The 24,639-nt window shown below is 46.2% G+C and overlaps 1 protein-coding gene across 1 annotated transcript in view; it reads right to left on the bottom strand.

The window, feature by feature from the left end:
• Positions 1 to 24,639, bottom strand: part of LOC147702947 (serine/threonine-protein phosphatase 2A catalytic subunit alpha isoform) — a 221,769-nt gene that overhangs the window by 15,318 nt on the left and 181,812 nt on the right. Inside the window, exon 6 of the mRNA XM_086931523.1 lies at positions 18,223 to 18,341. Within this exon, the coding sequence (XP_086787649.1) occupies positions 18,223 to 18,341 (119 nt within the window). The remainder of the gene's footprint in view (positions 1 to 18,222; positions 18,342 to 24,639) is intronic.

The following is a 24,639-nucleotide window of genomic DNA, read 5'->3' on the forward strand; positions in this document are numbered from 1 at the left end:
CTCCGATGGTTCTCTCGGCTCCGATGGTTTTCTCGGCTCAGGTGCATTTTTTGGCTCTGGTGCATTTTTCAGGTTCGGTGCATTTTTCGGATTCAATGTTTTTTCCGGTTCCGGTGGTCTTTTTGAATCCGAAGCGTGTTTGCTTGGTTCCGACCTGGGTTTCGATGCCGGCGTGGTAGGTGATGTTGTCTTTTTCGGTGCCGGTAGGTGTGCGCCGGCACCGTGAGGAGGACAACTCGAGCCCGAGTCACCGGAAGGCTTAGTTAGCTTCTTAGCCGGGCCCGAAGGTGGAGCAGTAAAAGCAGTGTCTCTGTGTGCACACGAGCCCGAGGGCGTGACCGGAGCCTTCTTTGGGTGTGTTGAGGAAGGGTCGACGGTCTTACTTACGACCCGCTGTGCTGGAGTGATGTCCTCGACTTCGGAATCTTCTGCCTCGGAGTTGCTGTCGACGCCATGTTTTCCTGGGACGTAGACGCCCTCTGTGAAGATGTCATCTGGAATCGGAGCGGAAGATCGAGCCACTGTTCTCCTAGCTCTACGGTCCTGGATCGTCTTCTTGGAGCGGAAGGAGGCACAAGCGGAACAGTCTCTGGCCTCGTGCTCCGGGGAAAGGCAAAATTTACACACCTCATGAAGGTTGGTGTGGGGAAACTTCGACCCACATTAAGGACACTTTAAATGGCGTCCTTTCCATGAGCTGGAGTAGAGGCTTAGTTAGGCCCGAAGGCCGTCGACAACAGCCAGAATCGAAATATTCGGTGTTGAAAAGTAGGGTCGACTCGAACCATGTTCGAAAGTAAATTCTGGAAACTGGTGAGGATTGCGCGTCAAAGGAAAATCGGTTCCAACACGGATCGCTGGAAACACACCAGAGCCCGGTGGCGGAAAAAAACAATCTAGGGATGGAGCCGAAAGGAGGAGTCACCTGTCCTGTAACTTCCAAAGACTTTTCTACAACAAAAACAAACTGCAAACATCCGGGCCCAACACTAGGTGGCCATGTATGCACGGTGTGTAATCTGCAGCTCATATGCCTCGAACAAAATGTACATGGACGACTATGCAAGAACAAAAGTAGGAAAGAAAAAGGACAAACAACCAAAGGCTTCCAGGGAGATGGGTGGGCACATGTGAAGCTACAACACTACATGCCACGAACAGATGCTTGCAGGGTAACATTTCCAGTTTGTAGCATGTGTAGCTGTAGCTACACACTGCATAGAATGTAAAGCAGTTTTCCTCCAAAGCAGTAGCTAGCCAGAGGACTTTGCAGGAGATGGGAAGTGTACATGGTAGAGCATGACCTACTGGAACATGTTGCCGTTCGAGAAGATCCACACAGCAGTGTTTGATGAACGTGTCGTGTGGGCCAGGTGGCTGCCTTACAGATATCAGCTATTGGGATATTACCCAGAAAGGCCACGGAGGTCGCTTTATTACGGGTACAGTGCGGCCCTGTAGCATGGAGCTGCCTTTTGGCTTTGGCGGGCCGGTTTGAATGCACTTGGCTAGCCAGCAAGCTACCCCTGCTTTTGAACTGGCATTGCCTTTGTGTGGTTTAGTGTAGGTGATAAATAGCATAGGTTTTCCAAAATGATTTTGTCCTATCAATGTAGTACGTGAAGGTTCTCCTTACATCTAGTGTGTGAAGGGGTCTCTTTGCCGCTGAATATGGGTGTGAGCGGAATGCCGGGAATTAAACTGTCTGGTTGAGGTGAAAAGGAGAGATCCCCTGGGATAGATGCTTTGGGTTAGTTCTAAGGACTAGCCTGTCAGCGTGAACCTTGAAAAGGGCTCTTACAGCTTGGATCTTGCTCACACCTGAGAGAAGTAATTGTGACTAGAAACACTACTTTTCAAGACAAAAATTGGAGGACACAAGAATGAAGGGGTTTAAAGGGGAGTCCAGAGAGCCTTGTAAGGAACACATTGAGTTTCCTGACTGGACAGGTAGTATTCTGGAAGAGATAACCCTCTGAAGTCCTTCAAAAATTCTTTAACTACAAGTTTTCTATTTTGTAGGTATGCTGCCACTGCAGCCAAATGTAAAGAATGGTTGTGTAAGCCAGGCCTGAGTCTTGCAAGTGAAACAGGTAACAGACTATATCTTGCACTGTTGACTTTAGTATATCATTGTGTTTGGGTAGGCAGTAGTGGACAAACATCTTCCACTTTGCCACATAGCAGGCTCCGGTAGCAGGGCAGCGATCGCTTTGAGGATGGACATACATTCAGGAGGCAAACTGAGGTAACCAAACTATAAGGCCTCAGGAGAAAGATCGCCACATTGATATGCCTAGGATTGGGATGCCCAACTGCCCTGGTGTTGGGTGAGAAGCTCCGACCTGTTGGGGAGCTTTTTGTGAGTGACTACAGACAACTCAAGAAGGGTTGTGAACCTCGGCTGCCTGGACCACATTGGGGCTACTCGAACGAGGGATGTCGGCCGAAGCTTCTGAATCACATAAGGACTGGAAGAGGCAGAAAAACATAGGCAAATAGCCATGACTAATTCATCCATAGTACATAGCCCATCAAATGTGGGTGAGTAAACCTGAAGGCGAAGCTTAGGCATTTAACGTTTTCAGTAGCTGCAAACAAATGTATTTCAGGAAACCCCCAGCACTGGAAGTACAGGAGCAAAACTTGAGGATGGATTTCACACATGTAGATTTGTTGCTACATCCTGCTGAGAATGTCTGAAGTTGTAGAGGCACCTGGAAGTACTCCACTAGCAGATATGCTTTGCGCTGAAGCTGAAGAGCTGGAGAGAGTGTGTGCTCCCTATTTTTTTGCAGGAATTCGTGGCAATCATGTGGTCATGCTCTGTACAAGGCCTCTTCCTCCCCCTGCCACCAACCCGTGAGAGAGGCATCCATGGAGATGGTCATCAGGGAGACTGATTCGAGGAAAGGCCTGCACTGCAACAGATAGCACTCCCAAGAGTATGGGGTGCTGGCCCAAATCAACACTAGATGCTCCATTCGATTCCTCTGCTTGTGACCACTGTGCTGCCAGGCACTGTTGGAGCAGACACGTGTGTAAACAGATGAGGGGAATGATGGTGATGGCGGAGGCCAGCATGCCAAGGAGGCACACTACTGTTCTCACGGTTAGCTGAATATATTGGCTAAAAGAGGCAGCAGGAGCCAAAATGCTTGTACCCGTATGGGGCATGGGATAAGCTTTTCCAGTCACTGTCGTTTAGAATTGCTCCTTGGAGGGGATGCATTGGCAGTGCTTAGAGGTGCGGCTTGCCCACGTTGATGGAGAAACCCAGATCTAAGGTGATCTGAATGTGAGCCAAATACTGCTGCCTGCTTGCAATCTTTATCAGCCAGTCAAGTGAAGACTCTGGGGGCGGTTGTTACCCCAAAGGGCAAAACTTTTAATTGAAAGTGCTGTCCACTCACCATAAACCTGAGGTAGCCATGATGTGCGTGGTGGATTGGGATATAAATATAGAAGTCCTTCAAGTCGCCATGCTGCAATACTGGAATGATGTCCTGGAAAGTGACAATTTGAAAATGCTCTGACAATGTGCTTGTTGAGGGGCCTGAGAGGGCAGTCTTTCTTGGGAATTAGAAAGTACAGGAAGTATTCTCCTTTGCTGTCAGGTTCTAGTGGCACAAACTCTATTGCCCCCTTGAGTAGGAGTGCATTTACTTTTTGCTGAAGGATTTACTGGAGTTCTGGTACAAGTGTGTTTGAGGTGGAGGAACATTTCTTGGTGGGGCAGTGAGTTCCAGGTAGTAACCCCTGCTCTATAATGAACAGAATTCATTGTACTGAAGTGATGTTTGCCATGGCACAAGGAACCCTTGCAGACGTTCCCCGAAAGTCATTGCTTGGCGGGTTAGGCTCCCTTAGGTAGTGTTATTGGAGACTGTTTGCCCTTTCGCTACAATCTCCTGGCAGTAGTTTGTACTGATCCGGGAGGTGCAGGATCATGTCTCCCATCTCATCTATTTTCCTGCTTTCTTTGTCCAAAAGAACATCCACAGTACCCTGTACTTTTACAGGCAGTGTGCACTACCAATGACTCTGCGGGAGCTGACCTTTGATGTAGGGTGGGTCCAAACAGGAGGGCTTGTATTTTTTTTGTCAACTCATTGCGTCTTTCCTTGCATTAATTAGGTCTTTGACAACATGCTGTTCTGCATAGGCTTAAGCATCCCCTTAACCATAGGCAAAAACAATGACGGAGTGTGAAGGCATTTCTACCAGTACGTCATCTTCTCCTGCAATGGTTATAGGTCTACCTTGTGGAAAGTTGTCACCCTGTGAATGACCTCATGGTAAGAGGTGGTATACTGTATACAAGATGAGGGGGAGAAGGACTACGCCTTACTTCACCCTCCTCAAAGTCAATACATACACACAAAAGAAAGTTAGGCAACTTCAAGTCGCAATTTTTGTCAGGTTGCAATTCATACAACAATGTATCCGGAGCACATTCACTTTGTAAAAACTGCCCTCACCCACGTGTTGTGGCATGCTTCATCATAGGGCTGCTGCAAAACGCCTCAGCGCAGACCAATGCGGAGGCCGAACAATAAGGTAGGGGAGACAATAAAAACAAATGAAAGAAAAGGATCCAAAATTGGCGCAGACAGTGAATATTAAAACCAACTAAGGGATATCCTGATAACGATGCTTGTAGATTAACCACCATCAAGAGTGTATACGTGGGTCTAAGTTAGCAATGGGAACAACGAATGCATAACAACTGAAACTCCACAAATGTGCTCTATATGATCAGGTGCCCATGTGGTTTAATCTATGTGGGGATGACATCCAGAAAAGTGAAAGTGAGAATCATGGAGTACAATAGTAACATCCGCTGCGCTAGGACCAGCACACGTCTCAACACATTAAGCAGAGAAGGGACACACGGTGGAGGATTGTGCACTGACCCGTGTTGGATAAACCGTACATCTAATCCAAAACCAGGGATCCAACTCTTACTTTGTTCATACGCAAACAGAAATGGGTTTACAAGATACGGAGTCATGAGATAGGCTTGAACAACAACATCCCAAGGACGAGCCTGGGCAGGCCATAAGACCTATGTAGCCAGCCTGTATTTTGCCCATTTGAAGGGTATACTTTGGTTATTCAGCCAGGGACGTGGATGAGTGCTAGGTTTGTTACAATATATAGCAATATGACCAAATGTCCTTTTCCACAAGTCTGGTTACCTAGGCTGGATGGATACTTCCAAACTAGCTGCTGCCTACGTGCTATTTTTACCTTAGCCTACTGGCTAGTATAGTCTCATTTAGCCTTTTGCTGTAAATAACTAACATCCATCTACTATTTCAGCCAGTGTTTTGGATGTGGGTAGGTTAGTTCTAACGAGCATTTCTATTGACCCGGTTATAACCTACCTTTTAAGTGTATGTGGTGTACTGCTTTGTAGAGTTTTGTTTGTGTGTTCAATAAAGTTTTATTGAATATCAACCAGCAATCCTGCTACATTTTGTCTTTCTGCTGGATTCCAGAGATGGTCTGAAACCTATAGGGAACCTAGTTTTGGTAGTAATGCAGAGTTTATGATTATTTTTACCTATACCATCAAGCGCAATGATTTCAGCCTCACTCTGAAAAGGAGTGCAAAAAAGGACTTTCCTGCATTGGTAGACTTATTGGAGTGTCTAGATTATTTGCCGGAGAGTTTTCTAGCCCACTGGCATTTTGGAAGTCTATATACAATGAATCCTCAGTATAAAAAGGTACAAGGAACCCAGTGCCCTTGCTCTTCATGCTCTATGTCTTGCACTGGGGCTGAATTAGAAACAAAAAAATGTGTGGCGGCGACTCCTCCTGGTACCAGCATTGGGGAAGAGGTGTTGCACCGATTTTATAATCTGACACCATTACATAGAGCTGGCTTCATCTCAATGTCAGTATCAAGATGTCATGTTACCAGACCCACATACTATGACCATTAGGTTCAATGATTAGGTCATTTCTGCTGAGCTATTTAGAGGAAGTGAAGAGTTAGATTCCAACTTGGAATCTTACCATATAGAAAGCCATCACCACCTCTTATAACGGGTAGATGGGAATGTGAAGAATCTACAGATAGAACAAAGTACCCATCAGAAAATTAGTCATGAAAGGTAAGTTAACTTTATTCTGATGGATACATGCAGATTCCTCAGTTAGAAGATACCAGAGCAACATTGCCTACCATGGTGGTAGGTCTGAAAGAGTGGTCAAACCGTCAAGTCTTGGAGCACTGAGTGACAAAAATGCCCATCCTTTCTAACTTCCGAATTCCAAGGAGTAATGTTTTGCAAACATATGAAGGGAAGCCCATGTTGCTGAATGGTATATTTCTACAAAAGGCACTCTCCCATACTTTGGAAGGGTGTTACAATTTTTTGATACAAAGAATATTCTCCCAAAATAGAATCCTTTTCTGGACCGCCTTTCTTTCATTGGTGCCTACACGGATGAAAAAAAAGTAGTTGGATCTGAAAAAAAGTAGTTGGATCTGAAGTCCTTGGCTGTGTCTATGTAGAAGCTGATTCCCCTAAGAGTGTCCAGCCCTTGTAGTCATTCTTCGTTCTTGGGGAGAGGGGGCAGAGGGAAGAATCTAGGAAGCGTTACAGACTGCCCTTTATGAGGCCAACATTTGGCCAAAAGCTGCTTTAGTCCTGAGAGGCAGATTTTTTGGGTAAAGGGCAGTCAGATCACCAGCACTTGAAACTCAATGACAATCTAGGCTGTGATGGCCACCAAAAAGAGTGTCTTGAAAGTCCGGTGCCTCAGCTGACAATTATGCAAGGGTTTAGATTGGAACTGCTATCAAAAATCCTGCAACCAGACTAACATCCCACTTGAGCATAAAGAAAGGGGACAGAAAAACATGTTGGAAGAACCTCCAAAAATGTTACGACTATTTAGGACTTTAGTAGAGAATGTTGATTTGACAAACAAATGCCACCACATATTTATTTTATTTATTTATTTTATTTTTCAAGTTTTATATAGCGCGAATAAGAACTTTGCAGATAACAGAGCGCTTTACATAGGCAAGGGGTAAGGGGTAGGGTGGGTAATACAAGTAAAATACAAGTGCAAGGGATCAAACAAGTAGTACAGATCGACGCACAGTCTTAAAAGATTGGACATTAAGTGCAGTTAGGTGTTTAAGCCAGGTTTGGGTGGTAGAGATTTACGCGGGAGGAAGGAACTAAGTTTTCATAGCATTGAGTTTGAGGTGGTTATCGGCCAGCCAGGATTGTGTGCTTCTGATCGTTGAGTTCAGGCGCATAATGTCTTTGGGTGATTGCAGTTTGAGATATAGTTGAGTGTTATCGGTGTACATGTGAAAGTGTATGTTGGATGCTTGTAGCAATGCGGTGAGAGGTTCCATAACTAGGTTGAACAAAGTAGGGGATAGGCAGGAACCTTGAGGGACTCCTAACGATACCGGTGCAGGAGCAGACATCAGGTTGTTGCTCTTGAATTTCTGAGACCTGTTGTGTAGAAAGGAGGTGAACCACTGAAGAACAGTCCCAGAAAGACCCATTCTAGTGTTTAGGAGTTCGTGTAAGTTCTCATGTTTCACAGTGTCGAATGCTGAAGAGAGATCAAGAAGGATGAGGAGGCAGGTATCATTTTGATCTAAAATTTGGAGGGCGTTGTCAATTATGTGAGTCATAGCAGTTTCGGTACTGTGCCCTGCTCTGAAGCCTGATTGATGAGGGTTGAGGAGATCAAACTGTTCTATGTGCTTTGTCAATTGAAGTTGAACGCATTTTTCCAACAGTTTGGCGAGAGTGGGAATGTTGGTAATAGGACGGTAGTTGTTTAGATCAGTGGGGTCGGCTGTTGGTTTCTTTAGTAAAGGTGTAACTTGTCCAACTTTGAGGGAGTCAGGGATGGATCCTTGTTGAAGTGAGCTATTGATAATTTTAGTCCAGAGTGGGAGGAGCAAAGGGGTGAAGTCTTTTACAGAGTTAGCAGGAAGAGGGTCATTGAGGTGATTGGATGGTTTCAGGGAGCTGAGTAGTCTGTCAATTTCTTCTTCAGAGTAGGTATCAAAGGATGACCATGTCGCATTGTTTTTTGGTTCATCGGGTGTTTGGAGTAAAGGCTTGCGTCAATGAGGAGATCGCTCCTTATGTTGTCCGTTTTTTGGCTAAAGAAAGCAGAAAATCTTCACAGGAGGGTGCATTGCCCAAAGTGTCAACTGCTTGGGATTGTTCCTTGGATTGTGACCGGATTAGCTCGAACAGTTTTCGTGGGCGGTTTTTTGCTTGGTCGAGCTGGAGTCTGAAGAAATCTGACTTTGAGCGTTTTATTTTCCTGAAGTATGCGTTTCTCTTTTTCTTTAGAGTTTTTAGGTGCAGAGCCGAGGGGACAGATCTCCAGTGCGCTCTGCCAATCGCATGGCCCGTCTGTCTTCATTGAGGCTCCCGTCGTACCACGGATTGGAGATCTTGGAGGAGACTCTTTTCAGTTGCAGCGGTGCAGCCTCATTGATTATTGTGGTCATAGCGTTGAGATAGTGGTCGGTTAAGCACTGAACATCAGTAACGCCGGTAGGGGGAAGAAGGAGATTGCAGCTGTTAGGGGTAGAGAGTTTGGATTGAGTTTCTTCAAGTCTCTTTTCCATACTTTGGGCTTGGAGGATTGGGCCGGGATACGTTTAACTTTCTCATTGATGAAGAATGTGACAATGTGGTGATCTGACCAGTCACAGGGCTGGATTGAATCAAGTTGAGTAGTTCCTTCTTTGGAGATAAGGTAGAGGATAGAGCCTTTGTCATGGGTCGGGCTGTTGCAGATTTGGGTGAGGTCAGAAGCGTTGAGGTAATTTTTGAGGCTATTGACCACTGCGTCATTACAGTCATTCCCGTGAAGATTGTAATCACCAAGGTAAATGTGTGTTTTGCCGTCCTGAGTTGATTGAGATGGTGTCCATGAGTTGTTGGGAGAAGGTGAGGTTGTCCCCCGGTGGGTGGTAGATGATGTGTAGTGTACATACAGGTTTGTTTTCACTGATGACATCAAGGCAGATGTATTCACAGGAGGTATGAGAAGGGGCGGTGACTTTATTAATTGAAAGGTTGCTCTTGTAAATGCATGCGATTCCACCGCCTGTCTTCCTGGGCCTGTCAAGTCTAATGATGCAGTAGTTGGGGGGGGGGGACTAGGATATCCATGATAGGAGTAGAAGATTCAGTTAACCATGTTTCCGTTAGGATGGCTAGGTCAAGGTTCAAGGAAATGATGAGATCAGCGACCTCCGAGGAGTGTCTTTGGGCCGATCTACAGTTGAGAAGTGTGCATTTGAGTCTGGGGGAGCAGAGGGAGGAGGAGGGATCTCGAGTGAGGGGGACTTTTGTGAGGTTGTTGGGGACGGAGCTTCTGTTATGCGTGGGGTGTCTGAGAGGGTTGGAGAGAATCGTAGGAATGGACAGGTGTGTGGTGGCTAAGATGGAGGGGGAAGGCGAGCCGTAGTTTTGGCGAGTCGGGGCATATGTGCTGAGTACGGTGTGTATGTCGTGGTCCGAAAGAGTCTTGGTGGTGCATCGAGGGCGGTTGGAGGTATTGCGAGAGGGGATAGAGGTCCAGTGTAGGGGGTGAGTAGGATGTGAGGGGAAAATGTTGTTAGGTTGAGAAGTGGAGGCGGGAGGGGGGTGTCTGGGGTGTGTGAGGAGTAACTCTTTGAGGGTGCGGAGTTCTTCTTTCACTTAGAGGAGGGTGGACATGATCGTGTCCAGCGTGGGGTTGGGTAAGGAGTTGGGGGTGGGCATTGAAGGAGAGAAAGTGTCTAGGTTACTGACCAAGGGGGGGGTGGAGAGGGGTGGGGGTGTTGGAGTGGCTGGGGTCGGAGTTGGAGTTGGAGGTGTTAGGGAGTGAGTTGATGTAAGGGTAGGCCAGGAAGTTGGGGGGGAGGGAGTGATAGGATTGGCAATGGTGTTGGTGTTATTGGACAGGGAATCGACGATAGGTGGGGTGAGGCAGTTGTGGGACGTGTGAATACGGGGGGGGGGGGGATGGGGGGGAAGATCCACGTCTTGGATTGAGGAGTGTGAGGTGTATGTAGCCGGGGGGTGATGGAGTAGAGTACTGGGGGGAGGGAGGAGGTGTGTGTTACTGGTAGGAGGTGCTGTGAGGTTGAGGATGTTGGGATTGGATGCCGTATGGTGTGGGATCTGAGCGTTGGAGATGTATTCTTTGAGGGTGGGGAACAGGTTGTCAAATAGGTCAAGGTTTCGGTCTGTGGATTGAATTAAGATAGTGCTGTTATTGTAGATAGTGATGGATGCTCTAGCTGGGTAGAGTTGGGATGGTGTGGTGGCAAGTGTTATGCCATGGGCGGTTTTCCTGGTGGTCGAAATGGTGAGTAGGGCGATGAATGCTTTTCTCCATTGTGCTCTGCGTGTAAAGAATGATATCGGTGCTCTTAGCTCCATTGATGAGGGAGTAGTAGGTGTCTAGAAAGGGGGTTTCAGGGTGGGATTTTAGGAAGTTGTGCTTAAAACGTTCTGCGTTTTTTTTGGAGAGCTCTGGGGGGTAATTAATTTAATAAGTGTTCTTGCCCGTGAGTTCCATGTTGGATGAAGGGGAAGAAGTAGGTGAGGGGGGCTGTGAGGGTAGGTGTAAGAAGAACAGAGCTATGTTGTGTGCGGGGAGTGGTGGGAGAAGAAGTAGGAAAGAAGTGTGTGTGGGGTAGAGAGATTGACTAGCTTAAGATGGCCGCTTCGTTAGGCATTAGGAAGAGATGAGGATTGACTAGTCTAAGATGGCCGCCAGGAAAGAGGTAGGAAAGAGCATAGTAGTCCTAGGTTTGTTATTATGTCCTGAGATCAGGGATGCAGACAGGTTTCGAGGAAGTCCTGTTTCTGTCTTTACTGGGAGGGAGGCGGTGAGTCCTATGTCGATTTCGGAGGGTCAAGGGGACGGCAGTGCTTTTAGATTAGCTTTGTGAGGGCCTGGCAGTTTGTTGTTGCAGGTTTATGACCCCAACCATTTTGGGAGATCTGTTTTTTGGGGAAGTCAGGGAAATGGAGTCGAGTAAAGACTACAGTTGTATGGCCCCAGCCATTTTGGGCAGAGGATCAAAAAAGTACAGTCAGGTAAATCAGATTAAAAACGGTGCGAAAATAAGAATGAAAAAAGTTGAGCAGGAGGCACGATACCTTGCCATAGTCCTGGGGTCGTTTTTGTATGGGATGGTTTATCTGCTGGCTTCAGCACGTCCTTTTTTCGCGTTGTCGGTGTGTAGATTCCTTTTTTCCAGTTTTGGTTTCCATAGAGATAGAGAGCCCCATTCATGAATGATAGCCGATGGTAGTGCTGTCGGCGTGGTTATGATTTGTTCCGTGCATTTCCTGGGGCGGGGCTATGAGGCGACTTCTCTTTGTTTGGTAGCAGCGCTGTCCTCCCGGGGACCGCCGAAGCCCGATCCAGCCGACACGCCGCCCAGCTCTCCCCAGAATCACTGCAGAAGCTCTCCCCAGTCGCTACTGAGCATGGGCTACGCTGTCATTCACCGCAATAGCTCCCGGTGATCACTCCGGTGAGGGGAGGGGGGTAAGAGGCCAGAGGTGCCTCCGCCGCGAGCCCTGTGAACCAGGCCTTGGCGCTCCCGCGGAAGGGAACAAACCTCCAGGGCGCTCGCAGTGCTCGCCGGAAGTGTTAGTCGTCTCCACGTCGGCACTCCGCATGGGGCGGTCGGCCTCGCCACTACGCTCCGCAGGCTCAGAGCGACCTGTGACCGGCGACCGCAGCATCCACGGCGGGCAGCCTCGCCACTTCGCTCCGCTCTGCAGGCTCAGAGCGACCCTTCGTGACCGGCGACCGCATCAAAGTGACCACAGAAAAGTGACCGCTTGTGTCCTGTGAACGCCGCAGCCACGGCAGGCAGGCAGGCAGGTGCTGCAGGCTCCAACCCTCCGCCGAAGATCCTCCTCGGTGACCGCAGAAGCCACAGCAGGCTCACATCCACTGTCCTGGTCTCCGCCGATGGTGATGATCCGGTGAAAGTAGCAGGGGTCCCCGCCGCCAGTGCTTCAGGTACGTGTGTTACACTATACAATCCAGTTACTCTCAAGCAATCAGGCAATCCAGTTACTCGTGTTCCTCGCTGTAGATGAGTGCTAACAGGGATAATTCCACGAAAGGGATCCCAAGCACTAGGAGCTCCGGACTAGAGCTCCTACCAGGCGGCCATCTTGGGTATTATACATAGATCATACTGCAACATATCCATTATCTCTGCCAACTACACAACCATGCGAGGCCAACAGAAGCACAATATGCAAAACATCTTACAAATGGACCTTTGGGGGAAGAATTTTCACCTTCGCAAAAAAAGCAGCAAAGCAATTCCACCATTCAACATAAACAGAATTCGTGGAGGGGAAGACGTGCAGAAAGAAGGACCTCCACTTGCCGCAGCAAGTGAAAGGAGCTCTGCTGTTCCTACTCTATTTCAAGGAATGAAGGGGGAGGCCGTCGTGTTTTGGATGTATAAACTGCCCCCTGACAGAAGAGATCCACACGGAGCAGAAGCTAAAGCAGGGGCCACAGGGAGAGTATCATTTAGACTGGGTACCACGCTCATCTTGGTCACGCCAGAGACACCTAGATAACTTGTATCAGGTCTTTGCGCAGAAACAAACTCGAGGGCACTGAACCAAGGGCAATGTACATTCTCATGAGGGGCAAAAAGATTCTATAGAGTCCATCACAGAGGATAAGAAAGTATAGGGAGTAGACTCCCTTGTTTTGTTGGTGCAGAGGAACTGGTTCTATTGCATTTTTTCCCGGCAGAGATATTACTTCTTGCTTTAGCAGTGATAGATGCTCTTGTGACATTGGACGCTGTTTGGGTGGTATGTTTGGGGGGGTAGATGCTGGTTCTAGGCAGTAACCGGATTGAATAATTTGTCGCGATCACCTGTCTGATGTGATGTTGGTCCAGGCAGGAAGGAATTGTTGTAGTCTTCCCCCCACAGGAATGGAATGGATGGGGGGGTGGGGGGGGGGGGGGGGGGGGGGTGGTTCGGACACGAGATGAGGAAAGTCATTGGGTAGGGGTGGAGGCAGAGGGGAAGTTGCTGGTTTTGTCTCAGCCTTTGTTGCTGTTACCCCTGTAACCCCCTCTTTGGTAGCCCTTAGTGAATGTGGATTGACTAGGGGTCTTGTATGAAGTGGAGGGGCTATCAGAGAAGTGGCCTCTTATGTTGCCTCTATATGATGAGCGACGAAAAGAACGTCTGGGAGCTTGCAATTGCAAGTCTCCCATAGAATTTAGCTGTGTCAGTGTATTTTTTCATTTTCTCTAAAGATACATCGACATTAGGGCCAAATAGGTGCTTCTCATCAAATGGCTGATTGAGGATGGAATTTTGTACTTCAGGTTTATAACCTGAAATACGCAGCCAGGCATGCCTACATAAAAGGATACTGGTGTTAATTACCCTTGAGGCAGTGTCTGCGGCATCTAGGGCACAACAAATGGAAGTATTGGTGATATTTTTACCTTCTTGTACGAGTTTATTTGCCCCGTTTTTATATTTATCTGGTAGATACTGCATTATGGATTCAAGTTCATCATAATGTGCCCGGTCATATCTTGCCAATACCGCTTGAGTATTGGCAATGCGCCATATGTTAGCTGCCTGTGACGCTATTTGTTTGCCGGAGGAGTCAAGGAGTTTAGATTCCTTATCTGGTGGTGAGGCCTCACCTGAGGTTTGTGAATTGGCATGTTTAAGTGCGTTGGAGAATACCAAGGAATCTAGCGGTGCTGGGCCTCTAATGCAAACTGGATCTGTAGAATGCATGAATGAATGAAATTTAATTTGTAGTGCGCAAACTTAGCCCAGCGGGCATCAAGGTGCAGTGCGTACTTATACATTCATTAAAAAAAACAAAATGCTTTAATGATAAGCCTGAGAGAAGAGCCAAGTCTTTAAAAGTTTCCGAAAGATGGCCAGAGAGGGTTGGTTAGAGAGTTCAGGAGGGAGACTGTTCCATAGTTTGGGAGCTAAGGTGGAAAAGGCTCGTCCACCCCATCTAGCCTTTTTGAATCTGGGAATGACAAGCAGATATCGAGAGGATGACCGTAGGGATCTGTTAGGAGAGTTAAGACTGAAAAGACTCTTTATGCCTTCAGGGGCAGATCCGAACACCGCCCGGTGAGTTAAAGAAGTTTGAAGGAAATCCTGGCATGTATGGGAAGCCAATGGAGGTCCCTTCTGGCTTGTGTTGCAGATGTGAGCCTGGGCAGCATTAGGGCCATCCTGGCAGCGGAGTTTTGGACTACCTGGAGGCGATGTAGGGATTTCTTATTTATGCCTCCATATAACGCATTACAGTAGTCGAGCCTGGAAGATACAATACCAGGGCGACTGTGGCCTGCTTACGAGCGTCGGGTGACAAAAAGGGGGCAATTTGTTTCAGCATGTGGATGGTATTGCAGCAGGTGGAAACCGTTCTATTGACCTGTAGGTCGAAAGAGAGGGCCGAGTCTATATGGACACCAAGGTTTCTGCCTGAGTTAGAAGGTTTAGGGCAGTCACCAAGAGAGGGGGGCCACCAGTCTTCAGACCAAATGTCGTGGTTACCTCCAAGACTAGGACCTCTGTTTTCTCTCCATTGAGCTTTAGGTAGTTACGCACCATCCACTGCGAAACTGCCTCCATACAAGATCGAAATTTGGAGGCAGCCGCTGAGGCCTGTGAGGTGGGTGGTGGAGATGATAATCTGGGTATCATCTGCATAAGACAGAACTTGATACCCGAAAGATCTTATTACCTCTGCAAGTGGGGTTACGTAGATGTTGAATAACAGGGGACTCAGGGAGGAGCCCTGAGGAACCCCACATTGTACGGCCTGGGAGGGGGAAAGGAAGCTAACCAAGCTGGACCCTCTGTTGTCTCCGAGATAAAAAAAAAGACGAGAGGAGGCTCAGAGCAGTTCCCCCTACTCCTATTACCTTCAAGTAATCTACCAGGATGGATGGGGATAGGGTAACAAATGCTGCTGTAAGATCGAGTAGCACCAGTAATGCGGTCTGCCCTCTGTTCACTTCGGAGCGGATGTTGTTAGCTACGACAATGAGGGCAGACTGTGCTATGAGGGGCAGCTTTTTATTTTTTCTCAATGCGGGGGTTGAGGACTCTAGCCCCGACAGGATCTTTAAATACTTCTGTTGCATGCTTAATGACCCCCTTAAGCATTGGCAAAATGGAAGTGGACCTTTGTGTAGTGTCAAAGGTGTCCAATAAGAAATCTTCCTCCACAGTGTCTGTGTGCAAGTCGACCCCATGGTATTGGGAAGCTCAATGGACTAGTAGGTTGAAACCTATAGTGTCCTCTTGGGGGGAGGGCCTGGAGTGATATACATCATCTTGAGGGACTTAAGGCACATCAGGGGTGGTATAATCATCCAATGGATTAGGTGACTGAGGGGGACTATTGGTCACTACTAGGTCATGTGCACCTTCACCTGTGTTATCAGAGTCTGTATCTACATAATCATCTTGATTAGGGGATGGTGTAGGAGAATGATGTGGTGGAGGAGGTAGAGGAGGAGGAAGAGTAAGGGGAGGTGGTGGAGAAGGGGCCATTAATGGAGAGGTTGCAATGTCTCTTCTTTGGAGGAGGAGGAGTTGCAGGCACCTCTAGTGGTCTCTTCTTGGAGCTAAGAGTCAGTTGGCCAGTCTTAGGATCCTTTACAAGAGTCTTTTGAGTAGGATCTGGTGTAAAAAGCTCTTCTGTGGCTGGCAGATCCTTCGGTGTCGAAGTTCTCGGTTCCGGAGGTTTTTTCGGCACAGACTCGGTTGCTGTTCTAGGGTCTTTCGGCTTAGAACTGTGACCTTTTGAAATGTCTTAAACTGGAACGTGTTTTTTCGGTTCCGGGATTTTTTTCATCTCCGAAGCATGAGTCGGGACCTTTAGGCAGTATTTTACTCGGCTCCGCGTGCAGTTTTGACGTCAATGAGCCGGTGCCAGTCTTCGGCGCTGAGCGCTTGAGTGTCGACGCAGCGGTCGGCGTAGATGAGTAAGATGGCTTCTTTTTCGGTGTCAGTATGGGATCGACCCTGGGAATAGGCTGACTCGAGCCAGAGCCGTCTGAAGGCATAGGAGGCTTTTTTGCGGGCCCGAAGGCAGGGCGTGGGAAGCAGTCTCTCGGTGCGCACCCGGGCCCGATGGTGAGGGTGTGATCAAAGCCTTTTTAGAGGGTGTCGAGTAAGGGTCGGGTTCGATGTTCTTACTTACCCATTGAGCTGGAGTGATGTCCTCGACGTCGAGTATTCGGCATCAGAGGAGCTGGCGCTTTCTTCGGCCCGCTGCTATTCAGGCACGTCGACGCCCTCTTCAAAGATGTTGTCCGGGATCGAAGCCGACGAGCGAGCCATTGTTCTTCGAGCTAGTCGGTCCCGAATCGTCTTCTTGGAGCGGAAGGATGCACAAGCGGAAAAGTCTTTGACCTCGTGCTCCGGGGAGAGGCAAAGGTTGCACACCTCATGTAGATTGGTGTGGGGAAACTTCGACCCACATTGAGGACACTTCTTGAATGGCGTCCTTTCCATAAGTCAGAGAGTGAGGCCCAGGTAGGCCCAAAGGCCTTCGTTGACTACCGGAATCGAAGACTTCAAGTCGTAAAGAGTTGCGCCGATGGGGACCGCGGTCGAAACAATACAGTCTAACTCGGTGAGGATTGCGTGCCGAAGGAAAATCTGTTCCAAACCGGAGCTCAAGAAACACATCCGAGCCCGATGGCGGAAAAAAAACAATCTGAGGATGGAGCCGATGCCAATGCGCAATGTGGTCCAAAGGAGGAGTCACCTATCTCGTGACTTCCAAAGAACTTTTCAGGAAAAAAACAAACTGCAAACATCCAGGCCCAACACTAGGTGGCGATCTATGCACAGTGTGTAATCTGCAACTCATGTGCCTCGAACATATGTTTTCTTTTTTCACGCTCTTCTGGAGCTTGAACCTTTGCTAGAAGGCTCTGAAGTACAGAGACACCTGATAGTGGGTACTAAGGCTGTACTTAAAGCATGCTAAAAGTCAAAGACAGACTTATGCACACATTTTATTGAAACTGAAATGCCCGATTGACAAGTTTGACAATTAGTGATGTTTTGATGAAGGTCATGGGAATGTTTTATTGATTAATAAACAGGCTTACCGTGAGTCACAACATGCTCTAACGAATGTAATTGTAAGGTGGTACCATCTAAACTATTAATGGTGTTGCATTGGTCAGTTATATGGGTCTGCTTTTTTTTTTTAACATGGTACCACCTGGAGAAAGGCAGCAGCCTTAAATTGCACCTAGCATGTGTGGTGGATATCATGAGGTTAGGGTTCAGGGCCCTCTAAGGGTAAGGTCTGTTACAAGGGTAACAGTAGGCATTTCTAACTGCTTACCTGGACATATTTGAATATGTACAGTATTAAGCAGAGTGTGCACAACTGAATACTTTTCCTTTTTATCAGTAAAAGCACTTGTTGGACAATGATTTACCACGCACTCTTCATTGCGCACCTGCAGGCCAGGATATTAGCCTACAACACCTCCTCCCAGTAGGCCCTAGGCTGCTCTGCCTCGCTACCTTGGGAGAATAGTGTTACAACATGGTACTTGTTTCCCAGTAGACAGAAGGTTGTGGCATTATTACTTAAGACCCATATCCTTCCCAACTAATAACCCACTTCCTTACATTGATTGATGGGGTTGGGCTGAAGGCCTGCGACCAGTCTCGCTACACATGGCCTAAGGCAGTGTCCTGCAGGGGGCTGGGTTTCCATGTGGTCTGCAAAGGGATACCCCGCATATGGCTAAAGGCATAAGAGGTGAGGGGAGGGTTGTTTAGCTTGTGATAAGAACACACTAAAGAAAATAAAAGAAAAAACCTGACATTTGCTATTTATTTTTTAGTGAACTTATATCTTGCACCCTCATCATGCACAGCTTATGCCCTCACATATTACATCACTCATATGTTAAATTACATCAAACTTTCAAATAATTTTATGAAGAGGCAAGATGGTTACTCATTGTGCTCTATGACTGATACCATACCCACTTATGAGCATTCTTCTACAATGCCTTATGATGCTGTGTAGTGTCTACTGTTTAGCAAAAAGAGGTTTTCTTGAAACAATCACTAAAATATAAAAAGCTTTCATTCAATCTCTACGTTTATACAGGAATATCAAAACATTACTTACAAGGAGTATTTTAAGGTGTCGTCAAGTTCCATAATTGCAGCTTGGTTGCCGCATCGATAACAATAGTTGGGTGCACTAAAAATTGTTACTACATTCCGGTCATGGCACCAATTATACCCCTAAAGAGATGAAAAATGAATACAATTTCAGTAAATCAGAATAATAGGACATGGTACAATTTTCTTGAACACATTGCTGAAATACAACACTTAAGCAAAAGTTATTAAGGATAGTAGTGCCGAGTAGCGGTTTAAAAATAAAATATTTTTATCCAAATATTTCCATGTTAAACTAATGCAATAAAGGTAGGGGCATGTAAAGTAGCGCACAATGTGTCAATTACCTGTGGTGATGCCATGCCAACACATAGGCTCCCTTAAGAGTACATACAACTGCAATGCAGAAGTATCGTATGAGGGCTCAAAATGAACAGCTCGCAGCTCTCTATTTTTTTTATTTGATTGGTTTTTCCAACATGTAACATTCGAATTCAGGTAAACATTTATAGCAGCAAACCAATTACAGGTTGCATTTATTCTGCACATCTCATATACTGTATGAACAGGGATGTTAAAACTATGTACAAATTAAATCTGCAATACACTTTTTTTAGTACAGGTGTAGGGGCGGATACTTCAAACAACTGGACTCTGAACATCAATCCAGTATCCACACCTTATTAAAATAACTACACTATATACACAATTTGATAATGGGCGGCCACATATTCACATGCTTCTATTACATCAGTTCCTGTACAGTGGAGAAGTGTGGCTCAAATGGTTGGAGCGGCAGACCCTGATGCAGAGGTCTGGCCCGGACCAGGGTTCAATTCCCTGCCTCGGCGGGTCTTGGGCTCAAATTTCCCCGGACCTGACAATTCTCGCCTCGGTGCCTATTCCAATCATGGAGTCCCACTCTGTAACTCTGGGCAATAGCTTGCTTAATCTCCACAACGGCCCCTCGCAGCGGGATGCCTGGCTTTCACCTTGGGGATGCCCAGTAATGGGCTATCTCGCAGGGGAATACCAGGACGGGTTCCCTAAGCAAGCGCTGGGACGCTTTCGGGCAGCCATGCGCTCTACAAATCAAATTTCATTTCATTTCATTTCATACTTCAGTGCGTTGCCCATTTAAAGTGATCTAGTGCCATCTCTCAGCCATTTTCAGTTGAACATATCCCACTCCTTAACACAAGCCTTGTCTATGGCCCCACCTCAAAAATACCAGTGCTAACCTTTGCCTGCATCCAGTTTCACATCTCTTTGTAACAGTGATGGTGTGATGGGGGGTGGAATCACTCTTCCACATCATTGCTAGCCATCGTTTAGATAACATTATTGCCAACCCAGCTAGCCAACAGAATTGTATTTATCTTATCTGGGGCAGAAGACCTTCTTTCACTCCACAACTAATGAGTGACACTTCAGCATGATGTTTTTGACTTTTCAATAGTCAGATGAACTAAGTCAGCCTCAAGGCCCCTACCAATGATTTCCCTTCACACTAGCCCCAATGGAGTTTGCCCGATCATTCCTAAACTTTCCTTCAGAGTACAAAAAGCTATGTGAAGTGTCTCAGTTTATATTCTATCAATCCTTACTCAAAGTTTTTATAATGAGTTCACTTCCTCATACAAAGATGATAAATGTGTGCATTGCTGAGCAGAACCACTAATCTACAATAACCTGAAGATACATCTTTAGCCAAGGTTTCCTCTTCTAGAACAATTTTCCACTGCAGGAATTATACACAAACCTTAATGATACAAACTGGGTATGGTATAACCCTCCTCCTTTCTAGGTGATGAATTAATAGTCACACCTATTTAGCATTTGTCCTTTTAGGGATTAAAAAAGCTTGAATTTCTAGTGCAAAAGTTTAATTAAAGAGTAGCTTTTCAGTAATCAGCAAAACAGAGGTGGCCAGCTTTAGGGCCTATGTGAATGATAGATTGCTGCCTGGACAATAATTTTGACTGGTCTTCCAACAAACCAAGTAGGCTACCAAAACCTCCAATCATGAGATGTCCTTTTGGGAAGACATTGAAGATTTTTCCTCAGTCTCAACATTTGTCTGAGTGGATCGGTTCTCTTGAAGGGCATCCCTAGGTCTACACGTCATTGGAAGAATACTTTCACATATGGCTCTAGATCTCTTCATCCACTACTACTGTGCATTGATGAAAAAGTCCTACTAAGTCTTTTAAATAAATCCTGCTTCAAACCTTTCCTTATCGCCTCTAAGGGGGAATGAGGGGGAAGACTCGAGAGAAATCTCCAATAGTGTAAATCGGTGAAAGCTGGTTTCTCCTTTTACTGGTCCTTCAGATATTATACAGAGGAAGAAGACATATTTCCATGTTCGACACGCTCCAACTCTGCCCAAAGAGCAAATGTCTAATGCCAGAATACACTGGTGTCCATGCCCGTAAAATAAATAAGAATATGTCACTTTCCAATCAGTGCCGCGGTCTCTGTGTACCTTTATCAGAGTGTTCTGTGGAAAAGTTGCTAAGTTTCACTCCTATCACCTGGAACAAATTATATTAATTTCAATCAAAAACAGGCAGAGGCAAAAATTAAAACTAAGGCAATGTATGTGTGCCATTGCATTTTAGGCTTCGGGGGTGAAATACACACGAGTCACTTAAGACATATCGGATGCTGAAGAAAGATTACAATAACAGTAATGTTACTTTTGTGTAACCATCAAATTACAGCTGGTAGTCGGCAGAATCACATGCTATGCAGACTCCTGCCATTTAATATTAGGCACAAACGTTACATGTTTTTAATCAAATTAAAGGTTTCGGTTTGCAGGTGGATCCGTCTTATGCCGCCTCCCCCCAACCCCACAATGTATCAGGACACAGACTTTGGGTGAGAGTAAGTGTAGAAGAGCAAAGCAAGGCAGTTTATGTGTATAGGTAAACCATAATAACTTGTGAACTTTTTTTGTTGCAAATTCGTCACACATCCTAGAATGCCCTCACATCTAGGTGAGTTGGGAGGGCTTAAAGTACTACTTCTCATGGCAGGGGAGGCCTGCAGGCTCCTGTAGAAAATCTTTGGGGGGAAAAAAAAATAATTAACAGTTTTCCCAGCTAGTTCTTCCTGGTGGGCATACATGATCAACAATAGTGATTGGTAGAAGTGTCAATATTGGACCGTGTTGCAGCTTTAGAAATGTTTGCAATTGGAATGCTGCCAAGCAAAGCTACAGTAGCACCATCTTTAGGTCAAGCCTAGCACAGCGCGCATGGGCTGCTCTAGGAAAGGGCCTCTTGGAATCACTCCAGACTTTTGCTACACTCGCGCGTGTGGCTTTTAATTTTCCACACATTCTAATGGCCTTTGCGTGTGGCTTTCAATAATGAAAGCAAGCAAATGTCCAAAGACGGGTGCATGTCTCGCCTTTTGTGTAAACGTTCACTCCCATGGCCTTTGGGTCTCAGGAGCGAGCGCAAGGTGCGAGATGCATTCCTGGATCAAGTTACTAATTAACACAACGCGGACGCTTACACTTTTGCGACCGCGCTGGTTTATGTTTGTTTGCGTGTTGAGGGAGAGAGTCCATTTAGTTCTTATCTCGTTCCAGGTAGTCTGGAAGCACTGCTTCAAAACCTCACCAGGATATCTATTGCACCGAAAGGCTGATTAAATCACAGATTCAAAGGAGCTCTGAAAGCTCCATTTAGAAACAAATTGACTCTTTCAGCCAACCAGGCTCCATTGTCTAGTCGCACTGAGCAGAAGCAGCAGAGGAGAAAGAATATTCATCTTAGAAGGTGAACTAGGACTGGCGGGCGAAATAAACGGCAGAAAACAGAATTATGATGTTAAGGAGGCGGCTGCCAGCTTCTGCAGTCTTTGTAAAGAAAAGCAAGTAAAACACTGGCATACAATAATTGTAATTTCTTTTTTCGGATAGTAGTTTCAGAAAGCTCCGCACATTGAGTTTAGTTTACTTTGGAGCGCTGAAGAATGAAAGTGATTTCGTTTGACAAAAACATAAGAGGAAGCTGAGGTAGTACCCATTTGGGGGTGAGAGGGGGAGGTCTGGGGTGGTCGCCCCAATACTGTAGGAAAGCCCAAAGACTATACTTTTACTTTTTATTTGTTGCAGTTTTACGTAGCTCAAACTCAACCTGAAATTATTAGAGCGCTTTATGTTACACAAGAGCACATTCATGTTTTGTAGACTTGGGGAGATCAAGTAATGTGCCCAGAATCATACAATGCTGAGCCGAGCAGAGACTCAAACCCACTTCCCCAATTCCAATGTTGGCAGATCTGTTTGTTACGCCACACCCTTTGCATCCTTTGCGGCTGTTACCTGCTAAAGAGCATAATTAGGTTGTACGTCTATCAGAGAGTATTGGATAATACCGGTCGGCGTGTAGAAGGCTCGGTGTGGAAGTATCGACGATAGCGTCTTATACCATGTTAATTAAGCCCATTTCTTATATTCTGTAAGCACAGGTCAATATCGCTGTTTATTCCGGTCAGCATGGCGTTTAAGCTGAACAAAGTGTTCTTCCTCGAGGCCTAGCGAGCACAATTATGGGCAAATAATATTCAGCTTCTTGACAAAACTGAGAACTTGTACTGCAGTAGTAAAGGGAGGTGGACAAAAGGTTATACTCCGACCCAAAAGTGTATTGAAACGTGGCTTCAGAGTGTGGTTGGTACATCCCACGAGTTTAACAAAGCTTCACCAGTGCCTTCAGTGCAGCCATTTACTGGTAATTAAGATTAGTGCCTTGCTGTGCACAAACCCACAACTGCAACAGGGCTAAAACGCCCGTGGACACACAGGTGGTGGCCAGTGTGGCAAGCACCTGCAGTCTGTCCGGGTCGGACTGGACGCAAAAATAGGCCCGTATCAAGTGCCCCGTTAGTAAATCAAATAGCTAATAAAAGTGGCATGTCTGTAAAGTGGGAAAGTTTTGAACTTGTAACATGATGTAAATGTGGTTTGCAAGGTATGAAAGACCTCATGGATTTGTGCTTGCTGCAAGCAATGTTTGTTTTGAAAATCAACGGTAAAAAACAGGCCAGCAGACCATTTACCAGGCCCAAATACAGTCTAAACAAGCATTTGCAATGCAATAGGTCTCACATTTACACAAGTTTAAGCCAGGAAAATGTGCAGCATGTCTATACACATAAGGTCCCAAAGGCGAGACCTATTGGCTATGCCAATGCTTATTAATGGGATGTGCTCTTGGAAATTCCTGGGGTTTGCTTTTTTACCGACTTGGATACACTTACTTATCACAAACCAAGATACCTCTACACTTCTGGCAGATCTAACCTCACTTGAGTTAGATAAGAGCAACAATGACCCCACCCATTCAGCTGACCATACGTTCGATCTTATCTTAACCAACTCTCTAATATCATCTGTGGAGCTACCTCTCCACTGACACCCAACGTTTCCCATGTGACAAAGTAGCAATACACTTTACCCAGAAAATTTAATTGCTTTACAATAAAATAACTTCAGCCGGAAATCCTCAGATTGAATTCTTGGCAAATCACTCTGTGGCCACAGATGATGCAAAGAGGTTAGATAATTCATGGCACTTAAGCCCAAGGATGTAAAGTTGATGCTAAATACCCTAAAATCAGGCACCCGCTGGACATTATTCCAGCTAAGACCACCGCACTGCTTGCCAAATAACTTGCGGCCCCTATTTATTCAATCCTGAATTGTTCCATGGAAAAGGGTCTCCTTCCCTCCGGATGGAAAGCGGCACAAATAATCCCCATCCGCAAAAATCTAAAAGCCCCTATTGAGGATTGATCCTACTATCTTCCCATCTGGTTTTTACCTTCCCTGAGCAAGATACTAGAAAAACATATAAATCAACATCTGTCTGATATTGTGGAAGTTCGAGCTCTCTTGATCCTTCTCGGTCGGGCTTCCGACCCAGACACAGTACAGAGTCTGCTTTGATTGAGGTTACCGACATTAGAATGTCCCTGGACAATAGAAAAGTGTTGCTTCTTGTGTTGCTCGACTTATAGGCAGCCTTCAATTAGATTTCCCACCAGATTCTGCTCAGGAGACTTCGAGAAATTGGCCTTCAAGGGAGCGTTTTGTCTGACTGAACTCAGACTATCAATCTTGGCCCTTTCCGCTCAAAGACTACTAAACTGACTAAGGGAGTACAGCAGGGCTCCTGTTTGAGTTCCACCCTATTTAACATCTATGTTGCTCCCTTAGCGGTATTACTAAGGAATTTAGGATTTGTTCCAAAGTCTTCTGCTGATGATACTCCACTCCTAATTTTCTTTGATAAGAACAATCCAAATGCCCAGTCCACTTTTTCGGAGGGTAGAATGTCCATCTCTGGCTGGATGAGGGATAACTTCCTCCGCTTAATGCGGGGAAAACTGAGATCATGTT

The sequence above is a fragment of the Lissotriton vulgaris genome, chromosome 7, assembly GCF_964263255.1.
Source record: "Lissotriton vulgaris chromosome 7, aLisVul1.2, whole genome shotgun sequence".
Classification (NCBI taxonomy): Eukaryota; Metazoa; Chordata; class Amphibia; order Caudata; family Salamandridae; genus Lissotriton; species Lissotriton vulgaris.